General features: G+C 43.1%; 1 protein-coding gene across 5 annotated transcripts in view; it reads left to right on the top strand.

Annotated features, from left to right (window-relative positions):
• Positions 1-12366, top strand: part of LOC121581117 (capping protein, Arp2/3 and myosin-I linker protein 3) — a 63304-nt gene that overhangs the window by 42845 nt on the left and 8093 nt on the right. For all 5 annotated transcript variants that reach the window (XM_041896508.2, XM_041896510.2, XM_041896509.2 and 2 more), the window contains exons 17-28: positions 5913-6017; positions 6481-6550; positions 6785-6866; positions 6983-7079; positions 7172-7226; positions 7709-7881; positions 8271-8339; positions 8979-9072; positions 9282-9380; positions 9477-9596; positions 9805-9918; positions 11725-11900. In XM_041896508.2, the coding sequence (XP_041752442.1) occupies positions 5913-6017; positions 6481-6550; positions 6785-6866; positions 6983-7079; positions 7172-7226; positions 7709-7881; positions 8271-8339; positions 8979-9072; positions 9282-9380; positions 9477-9596; positions 9805-9918; positions 11725-11900 (1254 nt within the window). The remainder of the gene's footprint in view (positions 1-5912; positions 6018-6480; positions 6551-6784; positions 6867-6982; positions 7080-7171; positions 7227-7708; positions 7882-8270; positions 8340-8978; positions 9073-9281; positions 9381-9476; positions 9597-9804; positions 9919-11724; positions 11901-12366) is intronic.

Raw genomic sequence — 12366 nt, 5'->3', positions numbered from 1 at the left:
AAATTGAAATGTTTCTTATAAAATAAATATGAAATGCATAAGCATGGTAGCAATTGAAAGGGAACAGTTTGGAGATTATGGGAAAATGATTAGACCAAAGTTGAGGACACACAGTTCACCTGACACAAGACTGAATCCAAACATTACACTGTTGATTTTACAGTATGTGCATTTTACATTTACTGTACTTTTCACTGCATTTGTTGATAACGACATCTGAAAATACTCTGGATACATTCAGTGACATGATAAGAATAATCCTGGAAATGTGGGGTAGGTGCAACATATGACAAAACAATTACAAGGGTTTGAGTGAGAGGACTAACTGGTGTCTCCAAGTTCAACTATAAGGTGCTTTTCTGAGCTCTCCTAGCTGTGCCATTAAGGCACTAGAGTAAGCACAATTGTAGTTGTTTTGTTTGGAACAAAACCCTGCAATCCTGTTTATGCAATCCAAAAAGGGTCCATTTTAAATTGCAATCTGGGTCAGCTGGGCATTATTTGAATGCTTGTTCTACTGCCAACATGACTAACTATGTTATAAAATACAATCTTACAGTGTTAGGCTTTCACAAGGCAATTCAGAGAAACAGATCGTAATTTTGATGCGCATAGAAAGGAGTCATGAGTGCATTCAGGTTTGTGTTCCGTATTGCTGTTCAGAACAACCCAGGGTATGTTGCCATGTCATCTTGTAACTGTACTGTGCCTTCTGAAAGTATTCACACCACCTTTAACTTTTCCAACTGTTACAGCCTGAATAAAATGTTTATTCAATTGAGATTTTGTGTCACTGATCTACACACAATACCCCATAACGTCAAAGTGGAATTATGTTTTTAGAAATGTTTACAAATTAATAACAAATGTAAAGCTGAAATGTCTTGAGTCAATAAGTATTCAGACCTTTTGTTATGGCAAGCCTAAATAAGTTCAGGAGTAAAAATGTGCTTAACAAGTCACATAATAAATTGCATGGACTCAATCTGTGTGCAATAATAGTGTTTAACATGAGTTTTAAATGACTACCCCATCTCTGTACCCCACACATACTGTACAATGACATACAAGTACAGATTTAACCACAAAGACCAGGGAGGTTTTCCAGTGGTTCTCAGAGAAGGGCACCTATTGGTAGATAGGTAAAACAAAAGCAGACGTTGAATATCCATTTGAGCATGGTGCAGTTATTAAATACACTTTGGATGGTGTATCAATACCCCTATTCACTACAAAGATACAGGCGTCCTTCCTAACTCACTTGCCGGAGAGGAAAGAAACTGCTCAGGGATTTCACCATGAGGCCGATGTTGATTTTAAAACAGTTACAGAGTTTAATGGCTGTGAAAGGAGATATCTGAGGATGGATCAACAACATTGTAGTTACTCCACAATACTAACATAAATGACAGAGTGAAAAGAAGGAAGCCTATACAGAAAAAAATATTCCAAAACATGCATCCTGTTTGCAATAAGGCACTAAAGTAATACTGCAAAAAATGTTTCAAAGACATTAACTTTTTGTCCTGAATACAAAGTGTTATGTTTGGGGCAAATCCAACACAACACATCACTGAGTCCACTCTTCATTTTTGGTGGTGGATGTATCATGTTATGGGTATGATTGTCATCTGCAAGGACTAGGGAGTTTTTAGGATAAAAAGAAATGGAATAGAGCTAAGCACAGGCAAAACCCTAGTGGAAAACTTGGTTAAGTGTGCTTTCCAACAGACACTCAGAGACAAATTCACCTTTCAGCAGGACAATTACCTAAAACACAAGGCCAAATATACAGTCGTGGTCAAACGTTTTGAGAATGACACAAATACTAATTTTCACAAAGTCTGCTGCCTCAGTTTTGATGATGGCAATTTGCATATACTCCAGAATGTCATGAAGAGTGATCAGATGAATTGCAATTAATTGCAAAGTCCCTCTTTGCAATGAAAATTAACTTAATCCCCCCAAAACATTTCCACTGCATTTCAGCCCTCCCACAAAAGGACCAGCTGCCATCATGTCAGTGATTCTCTCGTTAACACAAGTGAGAGTATTGACGTGGACAAAGCTGGAGATCACTCTGTCATGCTGATTGAGTTAGCATAACAGACTGGAAGCTTTAAAAGGAGGGTGGTGCTTGAAATCATTGTTCTTCCTCTGTTAACCATGGTTACCTGCAAGGAAACACGTGCCGTCATCATTGCTTTGCACAAAAAGGGCTTCACAGGCAAGGATATTGCTGCTAGTAAGATTGCACCTAAATCAACCATTTATCGGATCATCAAGAACTTCAAGGAGAGAGGTTCAATTGTTGTGAAGAAGGCGTCAGGGCTCCCAAGAAAGTCCAGCAAGCGCCAGGACCGTCTCCTAAAGTTGATTGAGCTGCGGGATCGGGGCACCACCAGTGCAGAGCTTGCTCAGGAATGGCAGCAGGCAGGTGTGAGTGCATCTGCACGCACAGTGAGGCGAAGACTTTTGGAGGATGGCCTGGTGTCAAGAAGGGCAGCAAAGAAGCTACTTCTCTCCAGGAAAAACATCAGGGATAGACTGATATTCTGCAAAAGGTACAGGGATTGGACTGCTGAGGACTGGGGTAAAGTCATTTTCTCTGATGAATCCCCTTTCCGATTGTTTGGGGCATCCGGAAAACACCTTGTCCAGAGAAGACAAGGTGAGCGCTACCATCAGTCCTGTGTCATGCCAACAGTAAAGCATCCTGAGACCATTCATGTGTGGGGTTGCTTCTCAGCCAAGGGAGTGGGCTCACAATTTTGCCTAAGAACACAGCCATGAATAAAGAATGGTACCAACACATCCTCTGTGAGCAACTTCTCCCAACCATCCAAGAACAGTTTGGTGACGACCAATGCCTTTTCCAACATGATGGAGCACCTTGACATAAGGCAAAAGTGATAACTAAGTGGCTCGGGGAACAAAACATCGACATTTTGGGTCCATGGCCAGGAAACTCCCCAGACATTAATCCCATTGAGAACTTGTGGTCGATCCTCAAGAGGTGGGTGGACAAACAAAAACCCACAATTTCTGACAAACTCCAAGCATTGATTATGGAAGAATGGGCTGCCATCAGTCAGGATGTGGCCCAGAACTTAATTGACAGCATGCCAGGGCGGATTGCAGAGCTCTTGAAAAAGAAGGGTCAACACTGCAAATATTGACTCTTTGCATAAACTTAATGTAATTGTCAGTAAAAGCCTTTGACACTAATGGAATGCTTGTAATTATACTTCAGTATACCATAGTAACATCTGACAAAAATGTCTCATAACACTGAAGCAGTGAACTTTGTGAAGACCAATACTTGTGTCATTCTCAAAACTTTTGACCACGACTGTAAACTGGAGTTGTTTACCAAGACGACATAGAGTTTTCCTGAGTGGCCTAGTTACAGTTGTTACTTAAATTGGCTTAAAAATCTATGGCAAGACTTAAAAATGTAACACATAAAAAGGTCAAGGGGTGTGAATATATAAAACGTAGTGTTCATAAACGTTGACACTGTATATGACATGAGTTTTATTATATGGAAATGTGAAGTGCACATTTGGACTCACAGGTGTTTGGCTTGCTTGTATGACATCAAAGCGGCATTTATTATAATTCTCAACGTCTTGTCTTTCAAAATACATCGAGTCCTTATAATTTACAGCATTTCCCTCACTCAGACAACAAAAACATTTCAAAAGTTGCCCAATTTGCGGGAGGAATGGGTTGCAACTTTTTGTCACTTGCGTTGCTCAAGTTCAGAATGGCTGTCAGTCAAAACCCATACAGCGCTCTGAAGCACAGTGCCTGAGCTCCCATGGATAGCATGTTACTGTACAGCCACTGCATTCCAATTTAGGTGCTTATCAGTGCCCAAATCTGCAATTTTCAACACAGTTAAGACCAAAAAGCACGATTTTGTTTTCATGAACTTTTACGATATATATCCAATTTTGCAGCTGGCCCATCTAGCGGAAATCTCTCATTTCTTCCTCCAGGGCAAGATTCATGACAATTAACGTCAACCTGCTACTATAGAGTTCTCTCACCCTCCCTATCTATCCTCTCTTTCTCCATTCCTCTCATGCCTCTCTTTCTCTGTCTTTTCTCTATTGCATCTCTTTCTCACTCGCTCTCTTCTCTTCGACATGTCCCCCCCAATCCCTCCCCCTCTGTGTGTCTGTCCTTCACTAGGTCATGGTATTCAGCTGTATGTGTGGCAGTAGTCAGTGGAGCCTTGGTTGCTCTGCCTGAGCTCTGATCTCACCACATGAAATAGAATATGAATCGGTTTGAGCTGATAAGAATGAAAGACTCATGGAAATTAAACAGCCAGCACTATCCTCTCTCTCTCTCTCTCTCTCTCTCTCTCTCTCTCTCTCTCTCTCTCTCTCTCTCTCTCTCTCTCTCTCTCTCTCTCTCTCTCTCTTTCTCCTCTCTCCTCTCTCTTTCCTCCATAGCATTGACTGCAACACTGTTCAGTGTTTACCCTGGCCCCTCTGTGCTGTGTGTATCTGCTGCCCATCTCTGTGTGACTGAAGCCAGTCTTAAGTCCCCTGCAGCCACGCTCTGACAGGATTTATGCTGATGAGCGCATAGGTCGGCAGCACATGTTGGGAACACGGACCTGTTATTATGCCATGCTCTGACATGAGCCCCCATAAACCCATCTCTTTCTTTCCTTATTTCTGTCTGTCTGTCTGCCTGCCTGCCTGCCTGTCTGTCTCTCTCTCTCTCCCTTTCTCTTTCTCTTTCTCTTTCTCTTTCTCTTTCTCTCTTTCTCTCACACACTCTTTCTTTCTTTCTTTCTTTCTTTCTTTCTTTCTTTCTTTCTTTCTTTCTTTCTTTCTTTCTTTCTTTCTTTCTTTCTTTCTTTCTTTCTTCCTCTCTCTCTATCTCCATCTTCCCCTTGTTTCTATCTCTACACCCTCTATCTCTCTCTTTCTGTCACTACCTGCTGAATTATTTGTATGGTCAGGCTAAAATGAGTGTTAGTTATGCTGTTCTACAATTTAGGAATATACCGTCCCCTGTATTACAATGAAATGCCTGGACGCTTCCGTTATCTGGTATGGCTCAGAGGGCTTTTCCTGACATGCTCAGAATTAGTTCGCTGGTGTAAAACCAATATGGGCCGCTGAAGTGTGTGTATGTGTCCACAAGGAAAATATTTCACGCTCAGTTGTGTTAACAGATGGTTTGATACAAAACTATGTTTGTAAATTAAACTTGTTTCGTGTTGTTGACATTGTCTTATGTTATAGTATTGTTTTTTGAAGGTTTGCCATTTACTGCAGTTGAATGTGCAATAATGGTGACCAAGCCTAAATATAAAATGTATATTCTTCTCACTTCTCTGCCTCTGTCTATATCTCTGCCTCTGTCTTCAATTCTCTCTCTCTCCCTCCATTTCTCTCCCTCTCTCTCTCTCTCTCTCGCTCTCTCTCTCTCTCTCTCTCTCTCTCTCTCTCTCTCTCTCTCTCTCTCTCTCTCTCTCTCTCTCTCTCTCTCTCTCTCTCTCTCTCTCTCTCTCTCTCTCTCTCTCTCTCTCTCTCTCTCTCTCTCTCTCTCTCTCTCTCTCTCTCTCTCTCTCTCTCTCTCTCTCTCTCTCTCTCTCTCTCAATTTCAATTTGAAGGGCTTTATTGGCATGGGAAACATATGTTAACATTGCCAAAGCAAGTGAAATAGATTGTAAACAAAAGTGAAATAAACAATACAAATTAACAGTAAACATTACACTCAGAAGTTCCAAAAGAATAAAGACATTTCAAATGTAATATTATGTATATATACAGTGTTGTAACAATTTGCAAATAGTTAAAGTACAAATGGGAAAATAAATAAACATAAATATGGGTTGTATTTACAATGGTGTTCTCTCTCTCTCCCTCTCTCTCTCTTTCAGGAAAGTTAGGGAGACTCTTCCTGTCTTCAGGCAGTTCTTCAGTTCAGCCTTCAGTCTTACGCACGTCAACCTGTCTTCTATGAAGCTCCCTCCGGACACTCTGAGGTGAGATAGGGACTACGCTCTGGCCACCTGCCAAAATGTCGGACTCACTCTGGGCTACCTCAGTTTACGTCAGTCCATAATTTATTTACCTACACTTCATGAATTCTTTAACATGTTTGTATTGTTAAAAGTGTTTTGTTGGTAAATCCAATCTCCCTATCAAGCGAAGGTGTCTTTTTTTGTGGAGCACTTTACCACGCTTCCTGCATTTTAGTTTAAGCACTTACTGTTCCTTGGCGAAGTAGTTTTAGAAATATATAAGCTCCTTTTCTCCCAAATCCTTTAAGATTGCTGTAGCACCCCTCAGTGTTTGTGAATAGAAATCCACATGGTTTCATTTTAGGGAAGTTAATGGAAAATCAGTCACGGTAATTAAGAAAACAATTTGAAATGAGTTTGCTATGCATTGACCTTTTTTGACCTCCTCTTTCTCTTTCTCTCTCTCCATCTCTGCCTCTCTCAGAGCTCTCTTCCTTGGCCTGTCTTCCAATCCTCACATCAGTGACCTACACCTGGATATCAGCGGCTGTGAGGTACGGTGCCTGTCTGTCTGAATTACCTTGCCTTCCTGTCTCTCCATTTGATTGATTTAGTCCTCTCTCTCTCTCTCTCTCTCTCTCTCTCTCTCTCTCTCTCTCTCTCTCTCTCTCTCTCCCTCCCTCTCTCTCTCTCTCTCTCTCTCTCTCTCTCTCTCTCTCTCTCTCTCTCTCTCTCTCTCTCTCTCTCTCTCTCTCTCTCTCTCTCTCTCTCTATTTTCTCTCTCTCAGTTGAGGTCTGTGGGTGCTGGGGTGCTCCAGGAGCTGTTTCCCAGAGTGGCCTGTATTGGTACTCTGGACATCTCAGACAACGGTGAGCGTACCCTTCTCTTCCCTACGCATGCCACAGTCTTATGAGCCTTCTTATGAGCTAAAGTAAATGCCAGTTTATATGTATCAGCTGATATACTGTGTATATGTGTCTCTCAGGGTTGGATACTGATCTGCTTGGGGTCATCCCAGCCTTCTCCAGACACCCCTCCCTCAAACATTTGCTGCTGGGCAAGAACTTCAACATCAAGGGCAGGTAGGGACAGTAATCCATCCTTCACAGGCACTTAGAAGCACGCACTGGGAAGATATATATTTTATCTAACACTGCCAATTCTGTGTCTGCAGGGTGCTGGATGAAATTCTGCAGAAACTAGTGCAGTTAGTGCAGGAGGAAGAGTGTGTGAGTTTCATAATGTATTTGAACACATACTGAGACACACACAAACTCATACACATACGATACAGGTATATTTATGTACTCTCACCCACACACTGCCATACTCTACACAGGCACACACACACACACACACACACACACACACACACACACACACACACACACACACACACACACACACACACACACACACACACACACACACACACAAACTTTTGTATGTTCTCTCCAGCCCTAGTGAATGATTCATTGGGACGTGCTTTATTCTCTCAGCTCCGGGCTTCTCTCTCAGTGCAGATACACCATCACCATACACCATGATGAGCTCACTCAATTGTTTACTGCTGTTGATGCTGATCACTCACAAACATAACACAAACATACAGCACTCATACACACACACACACACAAATACACACACTTCCCAACTTATCCTCTCTTGCCCCTTCTCCCTCTCATCCCTCTCTCCATCTCTCCATCCTCAGGCCCTGCAGTCCCTCTCTTTGGCGGACTCGCGCCTGCGCTCTCGGGGCACAGTGCTGGTGAACGCTCTGGGCAGCAACGCCTGCCTGCGCAAGGTGGACCTAAGTGGGAACAGCCTGGAGGATGCGGGGGCTAAGATGCTCAGCAAAGCCCTGCAGATCAACACTACACTCAGGTTAAGATAGAGGGAGCTAGGGAAAGTAGGAGAGAAAGAGAGGAGGGAGAAAGGGGGAGGGAGAGAGGGAGGGAGAGAGGGGGAGAGAGAGAGGGAGAGAGAGAGAGAGAGAGAGAGAGAGAGATGGGGAAAGCTCATTATACAGTTGCTAAGCCGTAGTTAATGCAGTGACAATGCAATGATACGGGTTGTGTTACGGCTGTCAATACACTCTGTAGTGAACACAGTGCAACTTGCAACATACAAGCACTTCTTTGGTTATTCATGCTGTGCTAGTTCTGAATTTGTAATTTGACAGGTGTCATGTATGTGAGCTTTGGTTTTCAAGTCAATTATTGATCTAATTATGTCTCCTTTTCTCTTTCTTCCTCCAATTTCATCCTTCTAAGGAGTGTGACGTGGGATCGCAATAACACCACGGCTACAGGATTTCAAGATGTGGCTCGGGCCCTGGAACAGTAAGACACAGACACCCCAACACACACACACACACACACACACGCTCTCACCCACCCACTCACTCAAACAAACTTGAACACGAGGGACATAGATAAAAGTCAAAAGACAGAGACGTATATCTTTGAGCTTGCCTTGCAGTCAAGTGTTTGTCATTGCACAGCATTTCATCAGCACCCTGACCTGTTTGTGAGGCAAGGCTGCCTGTTTAAGTTCTAATGACAAGAATTAACATTTGTATTTATTTTATTTTACCTTTATTTAACTAGGCAAGTCAGTTAAGAACAAATTCTTATTTACAATGCCTGCCTACACCGGCCAATCCCGGACGACGCTGGGCCATTTGTGCGCCGCCCTATGGGACTCCCAATCACGGCCGGTTGTGATACAGCCTGGAATCGAACCAGTGGGTCTATAGTGATGCCTCAAGCACTGAGATGCAGTGCCTTAGACCGCTGCGCCACTCGGGAACCCAAATATAGAGGACAAGACATTAGAGCGATATCTGCTACTGCATCAAGCATTTCCATTCTGTGCTAGTTAAAGGCAATTACTCATAATTATTCATAGAAAAGGTATAGAGGTATTTTTTTATTTTTTTTTATTCTCAAAAAAAATTTGCTCACTCATTCTCTTGACAGTAACTTCACCCTGCAGTACATGGCCATTCCCCTCAGTGATGTCACACAGGCTTACCGGAGTGCCCCTGAGAAGATTGACCAAGCGCTGACCAAGGTGGGTCACCTGGGGTGTGACATCACACCATGACATCATCACACCATGACATCTTGACTGTTGTCAGCAACTTATGTCTCATATCCATCTCTCAGACGTTCTTATTTCTGCCCTATTCACTTTGCTTTGTGAAACCATCTCTTCTCTTTTGCTCTTCTTCTTTCACCTCCCACATTCCTCCTTTCCCTCTCTCTCCCTCTGTTTCTCAGATCCAGCGTGCTCTGCTGAGGAACAACCAGACCCAGAGGTTCTCTCAGAAACAGTCTCTGCGTCTGCACCAAGGCCTGGTCACCAGCACTGCTGAACAGGTACAAATACTGTGTGTGCTTATGTAAACTGTGACATTTTGGCGAGAAGACAATCTTTGAGTCAAAACCCCACTGACTGACGGCTGTGTGTGTCAGGTGATGGAGCGGCTGTGTGTGCGTGTGCAGCAGCAGGTGTGTGTTCTCCGAGGCTCAGAGGAAGGAGAGGAGCTGCAGGCTGCCAGACAGGTCCTGAAGGAGGCCAGAAACTCCCGTGCGGTAAGTGTGTGTGCGTATGCGTGTGAAGTGTGTGTGTGCGTGTTGAATATGGATATGTATGTGTGTTTATATATTCTAAACCACTCTCTATGTCTCTCTCAGCTATACTGTGTGCGTATGCATGTGTGTGTGTGTGTGTGTGTTGAATATGGATATGTATGTGTGTTTATATATTCTAAGCTTCTCTCTCTCCCTCTCTCCCTCTCAGCTCTATCCATCTCTGTGTGAGCTGGCCCATGTTCTCTCAGTGGACGGGCCTGTCAGACAGAAACTGGATTCTCTAGCAGGAGAGCTGGCCAAGGCTGCTGACAAGGAACTACAGGTAGACCACTCAACACTCTTCTCCCCCTGCATGGTTGGAGTTAGACTATGATGGATTAATTAAAAGATAGATGGATATATACAGTGGGGAAAAAAAGTATTTAGTCAGCCACCAATTGTGCAAGTTCTCCCACTTAAAAAGATGAGAGAGGCCTGTAATTTTCATCATAGGTACACGTCAACTATGACAGACAAATTGAGAAAAAAAAATCCAGAAAATCCCATTGTAGGATTTTTAATGAATTTATTTGCAAATTATGGTGGAAAATAAGTATTTGGTCACCTACAAACAAGCAAGATTTCTGGCTCTCACAGACCTGTAACTTCTTCTTTAAGAGGCTCCTCTGTCCTCCACTCGTTACCTGTATTAATGGCACCTGTTTGAACTTGTTATCAGTATAAAAGACACCTGTCCACAACCTCAAACAGTCACACTCCAAACTTCACAATGGCCAAGACCAAAGAGCTGTCAAAGGACACCAAAAACAAAATTGTAGACCTGCACCAGGCTGGGAAGACTGAATCTGCAATAGGTAAGCAGCTTGGTTTGAAGAAATCAACTGTGTGAGCAATTATTAGGAAATGGAAGACATACAAGACCACTGATAATCTCCCCTCGATCTGGGGCTCCACGCAAGATCTCACCCCGTGGGGTCAAAATGATCACAAGAACGGTGAGCAAAAATCCCAGAACCACACGGGGGTACCTAGTGAATGACCTGCAGAGAGCTGGGACCAAAGTAACAAAGCCAACCATCAGTAACACACTACGCCGCCAGGGACTCAAATCCTGCAGTGCGAGACGTGTCCCCCTGCTTAAGCCAGTACATGTCCAGGCCCGTCTGAAGTGCATTTGGATGATCCAGAAGAGGATTGGGAGAATGTCATATGGTCAGATGAAACCAAAATATAACTTTTTGGTAAAAACTCAACTCGTCATGTTTGGAGGACAAAGAATGCTGAGTTGCATCCAAAGAACACCATACCTACTGTGAAGCATGGGGTTGGAAACATCATGCTTTGGGGCTGTTTTTCTGCAAAGGGACCAGGACGACTGATCCGTGTAAAGGAAAGAATGAATGGGGCATTGTATCGTGAGATTTTGAGTGAAACCCTCCTTCCATCAGCAAGGGCATTGAAGATGAAACGTGGCTGGGTCTTTCAGCATGACAATGATCCCAAACACACCGCCCGGGCAACGAAGGAGTGGCTTCGTAAGAAGCATTTCAAGGTCCTGGACTGGCCTAGCCAGTCTCCAGATCTCAACCCCATAGAAAATCTTTGGAGGGAGTTGAAAGTCTGTGTTGCCCAGCGACAGCCCCAAAACATCACTGCTCTAGAGGAGATCTGCATGGAGGAATGGGCCAAAATACCAGCAACAGTGTGTGAAAACCTTGTGAAGACTTACAGAAAACGTTTGACCTGTGTCATTGCCAACAAAGGGTATATAACAAAGTATTGAGAAACTTTTGTTATTGACCAAATACTTATTTTCCACCATCATATGCCAATAAATTCATAAAAAATCCTACAATGTGATTTTCTGGATTTTTTTTTCTCATTTTGTCTGTCATAGTTTACGTGTACCTATGATGAAAATTACAGGCCTCTCTCATCTTTTTAAGTGGGAGAACTTGCACAATTGGTGGCTGACTAAATACTTTTTTTCCCCACTGTACATTCTCTGGCAGGAGACCTGGCCAAGGTTGTTGATAAGTAAATGTGGGTACTGTGATTCTTATCATAGACAGGACTTATTGAATGAGGGAATAACACATTGATGGCTTTATTGACTGATAATTCCCAGGTGATAGTGGACTCCATGGTGTCTCTGTGTCGAGAGCTGTGTCCCATGTCCTCCTCCGCAGCTGAGCGACTCAACCCTCCGCTCTCCTCCATCTCAGAACGCGTCTCCATCCCTCGCTCCACCATCCGCACCGCCCTGATGGAGAGAGCAGCACAGGACATCAACAGAGCCCTGGAGTAAGAGGGGGAGGAAAGAAAAGAGGGAGGGGATGAAAATGGTCTAGACTAAAGAGAAGGATGTGAATTGAGAATGAAGGAAGTATTCACTCCCCCCCCACCACCTCCCCTTCTCTCTCTCACAATTCAATTTCAATTTAAGGGGCTTTATTGGCATGGGAAACATATGTTTACATTGCCAAAGCAAGTGAAATAGATCATAAACAAAAGTGAAATAAACCATACAAAATGAACAGTAAACATTACACTCACAAAAGTTCCAAAAGAATAAAGACATAACAAATGTCATATCATGTCTATATACAGTGTTGTAATGATGTGCAAATAGTTAAAGTACAAAAGGGAAAATAAATAAACATAACATAGGTTGTATTTACAATGGTGTTTGTTCTTCACTGGTTGCCCTTTTCTTGTCGCAACAGGTCACAAATCTTGCTGCTGTGATTGCACACCGTGGTATTTCATC

This window comes from Coregonus clupeaformis, chromosome 14, assembly GCF_020615455.1.
Source record: "Coregonus clupeaformis isolate EN_2021a chromosome 14, ASM2061545v1, whole genome shotgun sequence".
Classification (NCBI taxonomy): domain Eukaryota; kingdom Metazoa; phylum Chordata; class Actinopteri; order Salmoniformes; family Salmonidae; genus Coregonus; species Coregonus clupeaformis.
This window is presented reverse-complemented; position numbering and strand designations above follow the sequence as displayed.